Genomic DNA, 19,483 nt, shown 5'->3' with positions numbered 1-19,483 from the left:
CGCGAAGAATTGCATAGTGCATATTGTCCATGCAATGGTGGAATATATTCGTAGTGTAACCCTAATTTTTTTACATTTATATAGAATAGAATTACGGAATGAATTTTTCTATACACACATAGACACAGAAATGCACGCTTACTAAAAACTTAGAATTATAGCAAATACACTTAAACTTTCGAGAAAGTGTACCCTCTTTGCTTTTAACTGATTTCTTCCTTCATTTTTATTTTAATTTAAATAAATTACCAAATAACAATTCATGTATGAAATTGTGCACTTAATAGGATACGAATATAGCCAAGTCTTGTGTGACAGGTGTGGGAGGAACCGATTTTTATAAACCCAGCACATGTTTTTAATGAAATGCTTCAGTCACATATGTAAATATGTACACGTACTCGTATGCGTTGTACTCATAAGTTTAAGAATGCTTGAAACATGACGAAGCATTATGGTATATTGCACATTTTGTGGAAGAATGTTCTAATCCAAAAACACCAACATCGAAAACTCGTCTTTATTGTTTTCAACTCTCTATTGCTCCTTAAACAAATCCATGTATTTTTAATAGATATCTCATAAAAGAGAGTTGCATGTTTATCAAACCTTTTAATGTACACTTCAACAAACGAACGATATTTACTGCGCTAATTATTTGAGACACTAAGGTGAGGTCTTGAGGACTTTGAGGAGTAGTTTCAGAGTGTAAAAGCGAACATCAAATGAAAATAAGCGATCGCCCCTCGGTAGACAGTGCCAAGCCACCGAATGCATTTCTGTCATGAAGAAGCTTATCATCAAAACTTTCCCCATTTGTTGAATAAAAACGCGCCACACACCGCATCTCGGATCAATGCGCCAGTCTATTATTACATTTTTGAAAATTTGTATTTAACAAAACTTTAATTGAAAAATCGCTTGAGCGATATTGATATCTACCGGGTGGCCCAAATGTGCTTTTGAATGTGCTTACCTTTTTCCTTATAGAAATCTGGACTTTTATCGAAATTTTATTTTGGCGAAAATAATATCATCTCATTGTCAACAACATTACGAAAATACTGCCTTACTCCCTGGGGAAATCTTGCGTATTTCATATGAGAAAAGAAGGAGCAAAATTCAAAACTTTTCGGAATTAAGAATCTTACAAAATTTTTGAAAAGTACACACTGATTTTAGGAGGGATAAGAGCAAGTTCCTTAAGCGGCATCACAATGGGCCATGAGCCTGAGTGTGTCCCACAGTGGACAACCGCTTCAACCTAATCCAACCTAAGTTTTTACATAGCTTCAGTTCACAGATAAATGAAAAAATAGCTCTTTTCCACTTTTTGTGGACCGTTACACCGTTTTATAACTTTTTTCACACAACGGTTGTGTACATATACATATATAGGGTCCGCCATATAACTTTACGGAATTAAAAATGCTATAAAAAAGAAACTACTCAATATTTTTCCAAACTGTTTTTTTATTTTGAAGCACAATCCTTCCGGTTAATGATGGAACACAACTTCATTCATATAGCTGCCTCGGCTAGCCATGCACCATCCCATACGATCGGTCCAATTTTTCAACAAATTTTCGATTGTATGTGGCTGTATTTCAGCTATGACATCGCGTATGTTGGTCTCCAGTGCATCAATTGTTGCTGGTTTGTTGGCATAACACTGGTCTTTGACGGCACCCCAAAGATAATAATCCAACGGCGTCACATCGCAGCTCCGAAGACAGTGCGCAAAAGATTGATCGTAGCATTCGCTGTGTGGCAAGTAGAACCATCTTGTTGGAACCAAATGCCACCAATATCCTCCTCTTCAATTTCTTGGAACAAATATTCGTTCAACATGGCCCGGTAACGCTCTCCATTGACGGTTACTGCCACTCCTCGCTCATTTTCGAAGAAAAATGGACCAATGATGCCTCTCGACCAAAATCCGCACCAAACAGTGGCTCGTTGTGAATGCATCGGCTTTTCTTCGAGTGCGCGGGTTTTCTGAGCCCCAAATGCACGTATACACAACCATTTTCGTTCAGCGGAAGAATAAAACTAATTTTCTGTCAAATCAGATGACAGCTAAGTGTTACCATTCTTCAAATAATACCTCGTTCACATCCGTAACGATAGATGGCGGGCCCTGTATATGGTATATGTGCATACTATGGCGTACCCTCTTAATACCAGTTTAACCGAGCTTCTATATCAATGTGAATATATTCCTTGATGTTTCTTACAAGTGGAAGACCCCACACATTTATGCCACCTCCGAACAGCAGCTGGTTATTATGACAAGCTTTTCCCTGGCAAAATACACTTGGACGTTAGTTATGCTTGCTATTAGGTTTCTACTTGTATTATCTGATGCTTCACTTCATACCTTGAGGCCAACTGAATGAAAATGGTAAAATGTTACATGTAGTGACCGCAGTTTCCCAATGTGATTGGACAGGAAATATTCGCAATAGGTGTAGGCAATATGTAGGGTAACTTGGGGAATTGTCGGCCACGTTTTTATTTTGACCCCTAACTTTGTAAAAATTGTGCATTGAGTATTACTTTCAATTTTGAAAAAAAAGACAAACTATCATGAACAGAATTTATTGAAAGGTGCAAATAACCAAAAAGAAGCAAATGAAATGAAATAGTTAAAGAAATGTAGATTCTTATTAGTCAGATTTACAAGTAGCACATGTAGCTTCCACTAATGTATGTAATAACAGATTATTATTACTTACTCAATGCTTCACTCTTCAAACAATGCAGAAGTCACAATCTTAATCCTCGGAAGAAGAAACATGGCTTTGTTGTTTTTTCTGTGCTGAAACTTTATGCTTTTTAGCGGCGGCCGCCATGATTTTATCTCTTTGTTTCTGTGCTTACATTTTGTGCGTATGCTACAGAGAAGGTTAATGATTGACATTTATTATTCTAAATCAAAAACTGAAATCACCTGTAATGTAAAACTTATTAAGCCCCTCACACAAACTTTTCCAATAATATCTTAAATTTTTTTTACAATTGCTGTTAATAATACTCACTTGCTGTTAAATTTGACCAATTGCTTTTACCGCTGTTAACTTTTGTTGAAAAATGTGTCTGTGGTGATTAGTCTTCATGGAACGAGTATCCCTCAAAATTCCATGCGATCCTGTCATTGATACTTCTCTATACATTAACGTTCTCTGTACTATGCCGGCCTTAATATGTAATAGACCCGTTACAATGGGTTCGTTGCGTCCGTTGCGGCAACGAATTTGACTGACAGCAAAATAGATTATGGGTATTTGAGTCGAAGATGCCACATACGTGCCGTACGCCATGTCGGAATGCCCAAAAAGTGGCAATAAATTATATTGAAACCATGTTGGTTTTCAGTATCCCTATCATCACTTGAACTGCATTCATTTTGACAGACCAGCTTTAATGCAAATTTATCGTTGCAAATTGGCATTCGGGTTGTTGTGCATGCGGATGTGTTGCGTTTTATACAAAAAATTACAAATACCCATATTGAGAAGAAAAAACTACTTGTAATTTCTAAACGTCATGCTATACAAAATTCCCGCGAATGAGAAACACGATGAATGCTCATATAAAATTCCTTTTGTGAGTTTTCACAGTAATGATACTGGTGTTCATTATGATACTTAGCTGCTAGAATTCCTTTGAAATTTATGGAAAATAGTTGTAGTTGTAAACAGTTAGGGCACTTTTTGGGCAAAAAATTGACGTGATATTTGAAGAGAGCAAACAATGCACATACGTCGATCGCCAATTGAAAACTAAGAAATGAATGAGAACGATGACAGTGATTTTGATCTGTTATACCTTATCCATAGAAAAAAATATAGATATACTTCAGAAACTTTGCACCACAGACGATATACTAATATGAAATAGAAATATTTAGTCATATACATATTTACTTTTTAAAACCAAATTTCCAATTTATGTAGAAATCATTTCCAAACTTTTCTATAAATGCATAGACATTATCCAATTCTAGAAAGTGAAATGATGGTTTTAGAAAACACTTCAATGCAGAAATGAATACATAAGATTTACTAGTATAAAATTTTAATTTGGAATATGCATAGACCTGTCAACCCCCTCAAAGGCAGTGTCATTTGATGTAGACGTAATTTCTACCTGTTTTTCGCTTGTGTTAATAATGCTAATTATTTAACTTAATTTGTGAGCTTTCTCGTAAATGCTAAGTTGTGCGTACGACACCAATTGTGTGGACACAAACATTCATGGAATTAAAGAAGCCTGTTCAATAGTATCAGTCTCTCTCACAAACTATGTTTTGGTCATTTATGTATGTGATAAAAGTCTTATCACGCGCCCAACTGGGCTCTTTACGAGTGCGAATCGTTTAACCACTTGCAGTGGAGTATATCTGGTGTGTTGTTTGTTGAATGAGGTTACATATATGGTTTGGCATATAGCGAATTCTATTGAATCGCTGTCTTCGTGTCGTCAACGTAGTTGAATCCGCTCCCCCACCCACCTTCCTGACCAGCCGTCCGCCACTGGGAGCTCCCTCAACACCTGTCGAGTGGTGAAGTTTATAGTCGTTTCGTCGGCTAAAACACTCTTTTGCTGAGTTCGGACGCGCACTGTGGTAATTTTGACTGGTTGCTTAACTGTTTTTCGCGATCGTCGCAAGAAACTTTGCAGTCGCTCATTTCAAATCATTGCAATCAGTTTCTTACTTCATTTAGTACTCTATAGACGTTCCACGGTAATAGTCGTCGTAAGCTTATCAAAAGCGTAGACGCTTTTTGTTGTCGATCGGAAATATTTCTGCTGTTCAATTTAGCTTTTGTCAACGCTTACAATATAGCGATAAAAAGTCGATTTAATTGTTTGTTTCAAATGATTTTTGTGTGCGGTGACTAAAACAATTTCTAGTACAAAATATCTAACGTAGTGTAAAAAAAGAAAGCAAAACAAACCAAACACACAACAGAAAATCCTCAGTGATCGTCATGCCACAAAGGTACGCGGTAACACACATTCACAGTGATTAAATAACTTTCAGATATTCTTGGACTGAGTACAGTGAGTCACCTCATAATTTAAAGAGGTCTTTCCCCAGAAAAGAAACCGCACGAGGCTTGTCTTACAAATGTCTGTCCTAGTTTCTCAAATATACATATATGTGTGTATGCACCTATGGTCGAATACACATATCACGCGTTTCTAAATGCTTACATATCGTTCATGAAATGTTGGGAAGCGCATTTTTTTCTTTTTTTGCACAAAAAATGTTGAAGAAATTAAAAAATTCATTCATACTAATATATGTACATATGTATGTATATAGGCCACTTAAATTTACAACTTGATGTATGTAAACATGTCTATTGCATGCATATACTGCATACCAAGGTACTATGTAATTTTGAATACAAATAACAAGTGGAACTAAAATTTTGATTTTTTAAAGACTAATTATTTCGTAAGAGTAAGTTCATACTAAGTAGAAGAAATATATATTATATGTGTATACATATATATATAGAGTATGTACATACATATATTAAAGCTCTTGTGACAGCATGGGCACCAACCAATATCGGTAAATATCTAATCCACGGTCTTCTATCATAACATGGCATAAATTATATTCTTACGTACTTGTGTTTAAGTAGATGGTTTTACTTAACAGAAATGTTGGCAGTTCGGTTGAAAAAGATTCGCTGATACAAATATTTGCGCTACTCACAATATGTGTGCATACAACAATAACATTTGTACTTTTTGGTACCTAATAAATTATCCAAATTTAAACACAATCAATTATTACAGTTCAATTTATTTATTTATTAATGTTCTTTGTGTGACAAACGGTATTTACCTACATATAAGTACATAGAACGCAAGCACAATAGTACATATATATGCGTAAGTATTTAGATATGTACATATGCATGTACAGTAGTCATTCGACTAACGCGGTAAATAATATTGGGATGTTAAATGCAACTCAGAAAACACCGAAATTTCCTCGAACTATTATGAATATTGAATGAGAGTGAAAAGCATTTTTTTAAATTGAATAGTGAAATGTACATCCTGTCAAAAAAGTACCGGGAATGGTTCAATATAACGCAAAATAATTGTTTAATCATCGAAATTTATTTTGTCTCCTTCAAATTAGGCTCCATTCAAAGCAATACTCATGTGCCAACGATTAGTCCAGTCACCCAAGCACCTTTTAAACGCCATTGAAGAGATCTTCTTAATGGACTCTATCGACTCAAAGCGGTGTCCGCGGTGTGGCAATTTAAGTTTTGGGGAAAGGAAAAGTACGCAGAGGGCTAAATCCGGTGAAAAAAGTTTTCACAAAATGAACCTTGTGAGACGTTGCGTTTTCTGGTGCAAGATCCATGAGTTTTCTTTCCACAAATTGGGCCGTTTCCTAAACACATTCTCTCTCAAACGACGCATAACTTCCGCATAATAATATTATTTTTTTTTACCGTAGAACCATTTGGACTGAATTTCTAGTGCACAAAACCATGATAATCACTTTTGACCGACTTTGACGTGGTTTTTTGGGTTTCGGCTCATGTTGATAGCGCCATTCAGCCGCCTGTTGACTGGTTTGCATGTCAAAATCATATACCCACGTCTCATCAGCTGTTATGATGCGCTGGATAAATGTTGGCTCCGAATTCATTTACTCAAGTATATCTTCAGCCACCTTCTTCCTATGCATTTTTTGAAAGAAATCCAACTCTCTTGGAACGAATCGGGCAGCCACGCGTCTCATGCCCAATTGATGGTGTAAAATGTTGCGAATTGATTCGTGAGACACGCTAAGGCCACGAGTTACCTTCCTCAAACTTAAAGGATGGTTTTTTCTGCAACATTTTGAACGATTCGGCATACGAATTCCCGTTCAAACACACAAAATTTAAGACAAATTCTTTGTTCGATATTTTTATCCATAGTGAAAATCGCAGAGCACACCTGCGGTTGACTGATATAGTTAAATACCAAAAAAAAAGCTCATTGACAGATCACGCTCAAACTCTGGGCCACTATAGGGGACGGTTGTACCAACAATCCAACAAAAAAAAAAATTAAACATATGTGTAACGCGCGCTTTTTAAATGAACAATTCCCGATATTTTTTGGACAGAATGTATATGTATCTATACATATGTACATATTTCACACACTCATAAAATCAGATTCGAAAATATTGATGCTTGTCAAATTTCAATCCATAAGGTTGGATATGGACTCCATTTGGCCGCTACAGCCGAATGAGCTTTTGTGTGTCACCATTATTCAGTAGAGCGTGTTTCGGAACGTACCCTTAACATTCGACAATTTATTTCGAAAGTTTGGGTTACCGAAATAGTGAAGTAATTTCACTATGCGTTTTTGTGCCGTCATTTTGCATTCAAAAAATTTAAATCTGCTAGTTTTATTTACATTACGCCAGCCCTTTATGAATCATAATTGTAGATTTTACCACGCACCACAGGTTCTTTATGCATGTTCTCAACATAAACTACAACTTCGCATTTTTTGATTTTTTTTGATAATTTGTGAAACGACTTTCTAAATGTACATTTTAACAACAACTTATTTAAACCAATACAACGCAAAGGTGTTCGTCAAATAATGTTTTCTTCAAAACGTGTGCTTCCAATACTTTATCGTCCCTTTGAGACAACGTTTTCTAAACTTTTAGTGCGATCCATGTCATCCTCTTCAATTTTTGGAAACAATTCGTTGAGCATGTCACGGTAACGCTCGCCATTTACCGTGACCGCGGCTCCTCGCTCATTTTCGAAAAAAAATAATGTTGGTAAATAACAAAGTTTTTCCCTCAAAATCAATGCAATAAGTACATTTTAGAACTCCAAAAAAATTCTAGAGTTAACAACCGGAAAGCTGCTTGCTGATACAAAAAAATAGGATAATTACACTTTGATTAATATACTTTTCGAAAAGTGGTCACCCAAAAAATACATAATTGCTTTAGAAATTTTAATATTTTTTTTGGAAACGTTTTATGAATTGAAAAAAAAAAAATCTGACGTACAAATATATGTACTTAATTAATTGTTGTACGCCCTGCGAAAAAGAAATCGTTTTAAAGTTTTTACATCTAAGTGTGTTACGTTTTTACTGCATTTAGCTCCTCTAAAGTGCCATAAACTCTGCTTTTGGTTAGATATCTCTCCCCCTCGGGCAAAAAATTAACGTAAGCATAGTTTTGATCATTTTGCTCGAAAGTTTCGTACCCATTACATTACCATTACAATTTCATTTTTGTTATTCAGTTGCCCCCAAAACTCTCCAGACCATCTAGTTCCACAGCATTTAAAGGTGGCATTCCTCTGAAGAAAACTGAATACATGATTTATCTTAAACTCAGAAATTTTTTTGAAATAATTCCTTTTTAAGTAAACAATCACTGTTTTACTTTTGTGAAAGATTAAGCAGAATTTTCAAAGTAAATGCCAAGAGCACAATTTTCGTAAATGGGAGTAGAAGAAGAAGTGAAGCTACCTTTAAGTCATTAGGCCGTGCTAGAGAAATTCAAGAAAAACTACTCATAATTTGTTTGCCTATTCCAATAATCGATTACGAAGCGACTATTGCGTCAACGCTAGTCAGTTTACATATTTGATGACTAGTTTGATTTGATTAAAGTTGATTTTCCAAAGCATGCATTCGCCTCATATTAATTGGAAAAAGGTAAAATCAAATAAAAAAAAAATTAAATACGAAAGAGGCTGTCTGTAAAGTCGGTTTACCGACGATAGTGTAACGTGACGACGTCATAAGAAAATACTGATGGAATGGTTGCATTTTTCAAAAGAAAATTTTTATTTTATTTATTTGTATGGATATAGAGAAGTAGGTAAATGGAATCGCAATGGAATTGATTAAGTTTCATTTACACAAACGTGAAAAATGACGAAACTTTTATCAAATTCATGAAAGATATGTTCAATTTCGATTGTGCATCAGACGTTAATAAGTCAACAAGATACCGACACATTTTTCGTGCGTGCAGGCGGCTAAATCGAATTCTTAGACGTTATCACGTCAAAAATTTGTCAAATATAAAATAAAAAATTGCCCAAAATTGAAAAAACAAGTTTTTAATTAATTGAAAACAGACCACTTTCTATGTTTGGTATTGAAATTATAATTTTAAAAGAGACTGATACTTTTTCCAGTCCAAAATATTAAAGAAATCGCTTGACAGACAATGAAAATTTAAACATGAAATATTTTGAGAAAATTATCTGTTCGGAGCATAGATTCATAATCTACAACCCAAAATTAAATTTACGTGTATAGGCGGTTTTGTGTCATTTTAGTGTCCCTACAGCGTAATTTGTCGATTTTAACACAGCTTCGAAATTATCGGAAAACGGATGCAGCGGGAGGAGAATCGACACTTGCTGGGACATTACCCGAGCATAATTCACTAGTTGGTTTTATGGAAAGAGAGCAGAAGCGAAACCAATTCGGTATTAATACATTTCCCATTTATATGTATTATAAATACATTCATATTCACCACTGCTCACTTTAATTGAGGTTGCTAAGCTTGGCTCTATCGCAGAAATTGAGCAGTCTATAAGTTTTGTTTAGCGGCAAAATTGTAACATCTAAATACGGAAGCAGATATTCGGTCTTACACGTGCCTACGTGCCCTGTCGGAAGACGTTGAGCAAACAAATGATAAATATCTGAGTTATTTGGAAAATACATATGACCATTATAGTAACGACTAAACTGCTGCTAATTATAAGAGATTGCAATGCTTTGTAAAATCTGAAAATTTAACACATACATAAAAACATTGAAGACGGCGATTAAAAATAAATGAATATTATATAGAAAAATATTCAAAGAATTACGTGTGTTCATTAGTTCAGGCTCCCCCGCAGATTAATAAGGAAATGGAATAATTTTGTTTTAGGCTTACATTATCATCGTCGAAATGTTGGCTTTTGCCATAGTGTCAATCGAAATGACGCGAAATGAGAAATACTTCCACAGCCATGACACGCTTTTTGTAATAAAAAAATGGCATGAAAAAAAGGATATATTTTCCGTATAAGCGTATATATGTACATATATGGCACATCAGCCATATTTTCTCCAGTTAGCTATACCCGAAATGTACTAAACAATACAAAATATATACATATGAGGTATCATTTTGAACTTGAACTCCTCGCCACAAAACCTATAATCTTATACAATTTCGGACCATTACTTGTGAGCTTCACGCAAAAAAGTTTGCCTTAAAAATATTAAAATTGTCAAAATTTTTGTTAATCAACAAATTATTGTTTCTTACTTGTCTGTTTTAGGAGTGGAAAGTAATTTAAAGGAGCGTCCATATCGGGGCATAGTCGTCTTCTTTTAAGTTGGTATTATTTTATTTCCTCCATCTTATTATGCAGGGCACATATTTTTGCCAACGAAGTTAGTTCCGCGCCATAGACTTTTACCCATTCCTCCTTTTGCGACTTATCAGATGGAGCACAAAACTTTGACAGACTATTTCCGTGAGTAGCCCTGCACAAGCTGAACATTTATCGTTTATTATTTTTATTTTTTTTTAATAATTGCTTTTTTCGTTTTAAAATTTATGTATTTTCCAATTTCAAGATTGAGCTCTTTACTTGAGATTACAAATTGGAAAATTTAATGTCAAATAAACATAAAGAAAAATTAAACTTATATTTATTCCACTTTTTAATACACTTTGGATTTCCCTACATACATATTTAACTACACACATTCCGTGGTCACACAATTTATTCGTACACCCACAGTTTATAAAAATCAAGCTTTGTACAAGAGAACAAAATTTGGATATATTCGTAAAAATTTCATATTTATTCAATATTTACGGAACAAAAACGTCCAAGTTCATTTATGGAATTAGAGAGCTTAAGTATTCGTACATAGTCGTATAAAGAATATTTGATTAAAAAAGTAATAGAAAAAACGAGCATTCAGGACTTTTTTGGGCCGCCTTTAACTTTAATAGCTGCTTCTAAACGACGGTGCATACTTTTCACCAATACCTTTGTTTCATTAGCAGCATTTTTCTCCCACTCAACACTTAAAGCTGTCTTTAATGACGCCTTGGATTTTATTTTGTGCTTTCTGACTCTCCTTTCTAAGTGCTCCCAGACATGCTCAATTGGGTTCAGATTCCGTGATTGAGATGGAGTTTTAAGCTGCTTACAGTGGTAAACAAGCCATTCTTAGCATCCATACCAAGTTTAACGGCCCAATCATGCAAACTATTCTTCAAAATGTGTAAATACAGATGTTTGTCCATTTTATCATCAATACAAACCATTTTTCGTACTCCAGATGCAGCCTTGCACCCCCAAATCATTGCGATTCCTCCTCCATACTTAACGGTAGAATACGATTTTTTTCTTTCTGTTCTGTATATTCTTTTCGCCAAACTTTTGGAGGGAAATTTGATCCGAAAACATTAAATTTCGACTCATCACTGATTATACCGTTTTCCTAAAAAGCATCTGGCTAATTTATATAGTGTTTGGCGAACTTCAATCTGTTCTTTCTGTTAATATCTGAAACGTAGGGCTAGCGGCGTCCCACTCTGATATGATAACCAGCGTTACGCAGGTAATTACGGATCACTTTTTTATGCAGACTCTTGAATATATCCGCATAGTATCGTGGATTAAATATTTTTCGCCTTCTGACTTGGCTTAGCTTCAAATTTAACGTAAATTAACGTAATTAGCAATAACACTTGGCACCGTATAATGCGATTTGCCAATATTTGTCAATTTCGCGCAGATACTTGTTTTCAAAGTTTAATTTAATTACAATTTTACGCATTTCTAATGGTAAATCCGTACTTCGTCGTATTTTGTCACTTTCAATCGAGATATTACGCGCAACTGAAACTGAATCGGCGATAAAAACTAAAAAGAAAAAACTAATCTTATTTCGTTTTCAGAAATATTAGTAAAAACACAAACGAAAAATAGTTACTTTTGCAGCAACAATATCATGAGCTGAAAGTGTACGAATAAATGGTTTGCAGCATTTTGTTGCGTTTACCTGCTTTCCTTGGAACCCTTCGGTGTGAGTTGAAATAACGGGAGTTTTGTTTGCGACAGTTCATTAGGAATGTAACATTCTTACCGTGACCCAAAGGAAATATATTTTCACAGCAAATATTTTGCGAAAGCCAACATTTTTTACGTACTACGCAGTGTATACGAATAAATTGTGTGACCACTGTACGTATTTTTGTTCTCGATTTTAGTTTTTTTTTATCCCCATATCTCGAAATCGTTTGGAACCATCCTATGTTCTTCATACCCATTTAGTATTCAATAGTTCTCTGTTCAATATACGAACGAATGCCTTTTGAAGGCATGGCTCAGCGGATGAGCCTAGTGTGTGTTATAAATGCTTAGCGAACATTTGCCATACAAATTTTATTTTATGTATAAATGTGTACGAGTGCTGCGTCATTCGCTCCTGATGTCTTCATAACTCCGTATATGTATGTATGCAAGCCGCAAGTATTTAGATTCCGTAGCCGAGAATGTATTTGAGTGCGATGTCTGCAGTTTTGCGGTCCTTGGCTCAGTCAAAGTTATGAAAGGCACCGCGCTTTCACTTTCGTTCATTTTCAATGTTACGAGTGGCACCATTGATTGCCCACTTTTATTTGAGCCGATATGCTTAATGTTCCATAAAGAAGTTTTCGCAATTTATACCCTTTTATGGGAACAACTTTAGGAAACAACCTGCTTGATTTTGCTTTATCTACATCAGATTTATTATGCAGATGATACATGCGAGCTCGCATTGTCTTGGTGCAAGATGATTCGTCTTCGGCGGTTGGTTTCATTCTCAGAATTTACTGTTGTAAGTTTCTCAAATGGTACAGTTGCAGCATGACCAGATTTTCCGAAAAAGAAGGGCGACCATTTGCTTTGAGAAGCTTCATCCGTAAACAACTTTCGTTGGACTAAGCTCATCTGGGACACCCACACTGTCGATTGCTGCTTTGTTTCTAGCTTATATGCGTTGATCCAAGATTGGCCACCTATTACATTGTCCTAGACGACTGAATTTCATCAACATTTCTCTACACCAATCTACACGAGTTCTTTTTCTGGGCAATAGTCAAATTATGCGGTGTCCAACGAGAGCAAATCTTCTTGACGACCTAATGTTCATGCAATATTTATTGTATGCTGGTCCCTTTAATGGGTGTGATGCCTTAATGTCGCGATACATTACCGTTTTTGGACGGCCTTCACGAAATTCAACCTGCAAGTATCGATGGCTACGTTGGAACTCGTTGTGCCGACGTAAGTTGATCAATGCAAAGTTTACACGAGTATGGAATTAACTTAATTTTGGCGAGATGAAAAACGAACAAATAAAATTACCCTGTTAAAAGGTATCCCACGTATTTATGTGAATTGCTATTATTTTATGCCCAGTTTAGTTTTTTTTATATTTTTGTCTAGTCTGTAAGGTACTTTGCACTGTAGATTAATAAATAATAAAATCAAGTACAAACTGTCTTAACATAATATGTAAAGGAGTGCCTACTTCATTGAACTTAGAAGAACTTAATACTTTTGGGCAAACTATACTTACATTAAATAGCCGGTCGATTTTTTGGGAAAATCATATCTATAATGTTATATCGAGGTATATTTAAATCATAAGAACATTTTAAAATGGTCTCTACAAGGAAAGTGGGTGAATGCATTGAGGCACTTCTTTTTGAGTTACATACAAACTTATTACACTTATACGTATTATAATACAACTTGCTTTCACTTATAACAAAATCATCCTTTATGGGGAATATAGAAATTATTTATATACAATTTTGTAAACATTGGATTGAATTAGCTAGGTTTTCAAAAAGGTTGGTCGAAATTTTTTTGCACACGATTGTGTAATTGTTTACTTCTGGATGAAAGGATTATGCTGCTATTTCATATTAATATCATAAAAATGGAGAGCAATTTCCAATTAAATGCAAATAACCTGGCATCATGACATTACCAAGAGCCATCATAAATTACAAATTCTGCACATTGATGAACAGACTCCTTCCTAAAAATATAGGAATTGAATAATAATTTAATACATAAGGTGGCGCCTTCCGAAGAACGTTACTTTATTTTTCGCGATAATTACAAGTGTGACGTCAGGCACCATATAATAAAAAACAAGCAAAAAGAAGAAAAATTACATGTTTGCAAAAAATACAGTGAATGGCTTGGCAATATTGTGATTTGTCACATTTAAACTAAACAAGCTAATGAAAACGAAGTGCCGCCTGTTAAATTGAGAAAGCACGAATTATAAAAATACTTTTTTCGATAAAATAAGCTGTCAGTGAAAAATCTTCTTCCCAAATTATACCTCGCTTACAAATATGCCTTGCAACTTACAAATATAATATTTTTAAAATTTTGATACTTTGATTTAATGGAAACTTTTCGGGATTAATTTTTTCGCTTTTGATGTGAATTTGATTTTGGTTCTGTTTTACCGAACGAAATGTTGTGACAAATATCACCCGGCGGCAAGGCGAATTTATTAAGGTGACAGCATTCATCCAGCTGAATTTTTCACCGTAGGGGATGGCTTATGTCAAAATGATATGCTTTGTTTGTATGTATTGGTATGTTTACATTCGTATGTTTATATTTGCTTGCTGATTTTGACGTGATGGTTGCACCAAACGCAACAACAAATACATGTAGGGTTTTACTTATATGTGTTTGCTGTCACCTGTAATAAATACGCCTTGTCCGGCGGCATCACTCAGAGATTTGATTCCGTTTAAACTAGGCCTCTTCTATTTATTACTTCCCTGCTTGCTATCTCTATGCACATTTAACTTAATGAAATGGTTATAGGTTATATGGTTATAGCTTATTAGACTGGTATAACTCACTTTCTACAAGCACATGTAATATAATATAAGGTAGCTCTATTCCCGCGTTCCTAATATATCGATGGTTTTCGAGAAAAGTGACATAATTCAAAAATACAAAATACTGAGGTGGGTCAGTTTTCTAGATAATTGACGCGCCAATTCGATCACCTGACAAAACGACACTAACGCCATCTCTCAGAATTGCTTCAAGATTCACTTATGACGCTTTTCCAGATAAAAATATATAAACTCTGTAGTTGATTTTTGCTTTTAACGACAAAACTCCGAATTTGAGTTAATTTTGAGTTGTGTCGCTTTTCTCGAAAACCATCGATATGTTGCCTGTTATTCACAATTTCATTGCCTCATTTATTCGCCACTTGCTAATTCTTGGCGAAAACAAGAGCCCTACTATTATGTAAATGAAAACACATCAATACAGTCCTCGCTGGTAGTCGCAGCCAAAGCTTTGTTCCAATATATATATCAATTTATTAATTGGTTTTATAAATTTTATAATTTATATACTAAATTTAATATTTATAAAATTTATAATTTATATACTAATTTAGTTTTATGAATTTTATAAAATATTTACTACATACATATGTATTTCACTTTCAAAATGGATGCAAATAAATAACAACTGTTAATAATGAAATGTAAATAAATAAAATAAATTTAATAGCCATTTATATAACGTAATTTTTCTAAGAATCATAAAATCTCCATTATTTAAATCTCTTACAGCTCATCAAATTGGTGCTTTAGTCGAAATGCATATACGAATCGCAAGCCGCAGCGCCATCTGCCGACATTGCCGGATTGTCTCCTGCCAGCTGATAATGAATATGAAAAGCACGGCAAAAGCAGCTGGCAACGTCAGAAGATGGACGCTGAAAAGCAGGAAGCCAGGAATTTGGTAATTAAAATGCATAATAAATGAATTCATTTGGAAAGAATGGAAAATTGAACTCTTTGGGAAATTACGATGTGTGATGGATTTAATTGGAATCGTTTTTTGATATTTGTAGCAGGTGGAGTTTGAGTGGGTACTGCGTGAAGAGGTGCATGCGATATTAAAGCAATTGAGGAAGATATTGGTGGAATGTGCCCATCTTTTCCCTGTGCCGTTGTATTCAAATGAGGGTAAAAAGACTGAAAAATACATAATGACTGTGGCACCGGAAAAACTTCGTGCTATTGTGACACTCACGGGTGATAGCATCACACATGCAGTAAGTAGTATGAGTAATCGGGTTAGCAAAATAACTACCATACATACTTCAGCAATAACCGAACTCGTGTTTTGTAGGATATTAGCTTTAAGCTTGCGCGTCCTCCTCATCAACAACAAAAAACGTGCATTAACCAGGACTCGCCGTGGAAGCTACAGCAGGTCCAGGATGCGGCCAACCATCTTCAGCAAGCAATAAATCATATCGATGATGTAGATGCCACCTACCATTTCAAGTGAATTCGCGCGTTCTTGCCGCAAATATTTCCTAATTAACTCTTGTACGATATTTTGTAGAACGTCCGACGAAGTAATGAACGTGGTTGGTAACATATTGGAGGCGATGCAGCGGGCACGAACCAGTTTGGTTATACCCAAAAAGAAACCTATTGCCGATCTGATTAAAAGTCGCAATATGGTTAGTTAATTAATTCAATTATAGGCCTTTATTTAAATTTTTCATTTTAGAAAGCGCTGGCCCCCAATTTGTCCGAAGACTTAGCGGTCAGCTTTTACCTTCAGAGCCATAAACTGATTATGGCCGTTTATCAACTCATTACTGTTCAGGGAACAATGCGTTTTGATTCATGTCAGGCTGAAACGACTGTGCAATGGTTGAATGACGTCATGCCAGTGCTCTGCGCGGGTCTTAAACTCTGCCAACAACTTAAAGACAAGGTGAAAGTTTGTATTGGGTTATTTAATAAAGAGACAGTGGATTGTAAAAGGGTGTATTGCAACAATATATCCTTTCATTTTCCACAGCTCTTGTAACTGTAAAAATAAATAATTCGTATTAGTCTCAATATATAAAGTACTTAGAACATAGTAATCCCTTACTCCATGAAACGAGAGGAAGGTATTAAAATGTTTATAGTGTGAGAATTCGTGTGCCGGGTATGTCGAAGAGAAATCCGAAAACCGTCTATTCGATTGAATCAAACTTAGCGCAAGTTTGGAGGAAATGTTTTGAATAATTGAAAGTAGTACTTACTTTTAGTAAAATACTTAAATATATCGTACCGCGTATTAAAAATAACCGAGTTTATATCTCCATGTTTGTTACAAATCGCCTCGAGCGCAACGTTTAACAAAAAAGTTGGTCGTCTGCCACTATGACCTATTGGATTGAATTATGTGAACGACTTATTATAGATAGGATTAGTCTTTAATCTCTCGGTATTAGTATTATATATTTTTAATATTTAATTCGTATTTAAAACATACTAAGAATACCATTTTAACTTATTGACAAATCTTTGTAAATATTTAATTACTTTAAAATTTACAGATATCTGTGTTCTCCGTGTACAAGGATTTTACTGTTGAGTCCCGTTCGCCATCGGCGCTTTCCTACTGACATACGCAACGTTAATACTAAATGCGTGAGATACAGTGGCAGAAAAACGCACATAAATTAAAAATCATACTCGTCAGTAAAAATTAGCAATATTCTGCTCTTTGAAATACCGTGTACATGTGTATTTGCTTGCTACATAGCTGTTTGTACGAAAATGTTCGAATATTTGATGCATTTATTTTATGCAATTGCGTACACGAGATAACTAAGAAAGAAACATACACAAAGTCACTCACATCGATACACAGACAGTGCACAAAGGACTCCTATTCTTAAAACCAATCAAACAGAATTTACATGGAATGGCATTGTTAGCTTATTTAAGAGATACTTATGCAATTTTAAAATACCTGCATATACCTTCATACATTCGTATATTAAATGTATGAGCTTAGCTATATAATATTAATAATTAGTTGATTATTTTCTTAGCTTAATCCTTATTTTAGTTTGAATGATATTGGAATTCTTTATATACCGTGACAGTACTTACAATTTACTCACCGTCTAGAAGAGTTAAAAAACTAGCTGTAAAAATTACCATTCATGCCTTTGTGCTTAAAAAGCTCTAAAGAAAAAATCGTGAATAAAAGTTGCCTTTATTTCCAGCCTTACGGTTGAAGAAATCACACGTGTAAAGTTCCTATATTGTGAGTATGAGTTTTCTTTTATGGAAATACCACGAAAAATAACTACAGCATGCAAATTTTAACCTTTTTTCTTTAACCCGAACCCGTTGTGATATGAAACTCAGATTTGATAACTATTGGTTGGTATAATTGGTACAAACATCATTTGTTAGACAATTGCACGCGTTCCTCGAATTTGTGTTGTATGTTGTATGGTGTTAACTAACAACTGGAGGGATCCCAAAGTTTCATGCAACCTCCGAATACGGTAGACGGTTTTTATGAGAAGCTTTTTGGTATCAGAAATGCACTCGAGCGTATGTCATTGTCTACCTAGTATAAAGAACTTCAATCATGACATGTTTCCCCCTCTCAGTGGGGATGGAACTCGGAACCATCCGAATGCTTGACCTAGTCAATAAACCACCGTTCCCACGATAGTGGGATTCTACGTTACTGAGACGACCCGTATTTATATTCAGCCTAGAATTATCACTCCAGCAGCATTACCCAAACATGCATCGGATAAACAACTGGCGTTCGGTGGTCGCAAATGATAACTCGAGTAAAAATTTAGATATCTGAGCGAAGTTTGATACAGATTATACCCTCCGCCTGAAAAAGTTTGTACAGTACCTTCTCGATAATTGCGTAAACTTTGTGACAAGTGATATTATTCCAAAAAGAAGTGGCATTATTTCTAAAAAGAGATTACGGTGATAGTGATTAATATTAGTGCCTCTGCTGATGAAAGTTTTAATTTGAATTCATGCTATTCGAGTGAAAAATATTATTTTACGGAGGTTCCTGGTCCACGAGATCCGTCTGATCTGAAGTGTTTTACATTTTTTCCCATACATGCGCAGCAATTAGTGCCGCAGTTCTGGCATATGTCCGAAAAAATACGTCAGTACAACTCGATAAATTCGGCTTTGACTTTATTCCCCGATAGTTTTCAAAACGTACATCCATCGTTTTTATAAGGGTATTTATTGCAAAAGTGTGACATTCAGGAAATAATTTAAAAAAAAACTTGCAGAAAAATAAGATGACTTGAAAATTTTGGAACACGGACATAATCTAAAAAATGGGTAAAAATCTCCGCAATTACTAAAAAAATATCCAGCCCTATCAGGAAATTCATCGTCGACTGTTTTTAGTAGAAACTAAGAAATTGTGATCATACAATTCGAATAGCTCTGAATGTACATTCGAAATTCGTACAGTAGCATTTCCCGAATACACTCGTCAATCGTAGAGTTTCGTACAATTTTTCTACA

General features: G+C 35.0%; 1 protein-coding gene across 1 annotated transcript; it reads left to right on the top strand.

Annotated features, from left to right (window-relative positions):
* The first annotated feature begins 4,712 nt into the window (after nucleotides 1-4,712).
* LOC128859876 (protein rogdi) lies at nucleotides 4,713-18,205 on the top strand. Its single transcript, XM_054097005.1, has 7 exons — nucleotides 4,713-5,008; nucleotides 15,728-15,899; nucleotides 16,012-16,215; nucleotides 16,293-16,450; nucleotides 16,512-16,632; nucleotides 16,683-16,892; nucleotides 17,506-18,205. Exons 1-7 carry the CDS (start codon nucleotides 4,998-5,000, stop codon nucleotides 17,572-17,574), a joined length of 945 nt encoding a protein of 314 aa, XP_053952980.1. The 5' UTR covers nucleotides 4,713-4,997; the 3' UTR covers nucleotides 17,575-18,205.
* Nucleotides 18,206-19,483: the final 1,278 nt, after the last annotated feature.

The sequence above is a fragment of the Anastrepha ludens genome, chromosome 4 (genome assembly GCF_028408465.1).
Source record: "Anastrepha ludens isolate Willacy chromosome 4, idAnaLude1.1, whole genome shotgun sequence".
Classification (NCBI taxonomy): Eukaryota; Metazoa; Arthropoda; class Insecta; order Diptera; family Tephritidae; genus Anastrepha; species Anastrepha ludens.
Note: the sequence above shows the minus strand (reverse complement) of the source record. Positions and strands in the feature narration are given on the sequence as shown.

What these genes read in the sequence shown, in the direction of transcription:
- LOC128859876 (XM_054097005.1), top strand. An exon ending in GATGCCACCTACCATTTCAA is followed by an intron (nt 16,451 to 16,511) that starts GTGAATTCGCGC and finishes GATATTTTGTAG; the next exon opens with AACGTCCGACGAAGTAATGA. An exon ending in GCCAACAACTTAAAGACAAG is followed by an intron (nt 16,893 to 17,505) that starts GTGAAAGTTTGT and finishes TAAAATTTACAG; the next exon opens with ATATCTGTGTTCTCCGTGTA.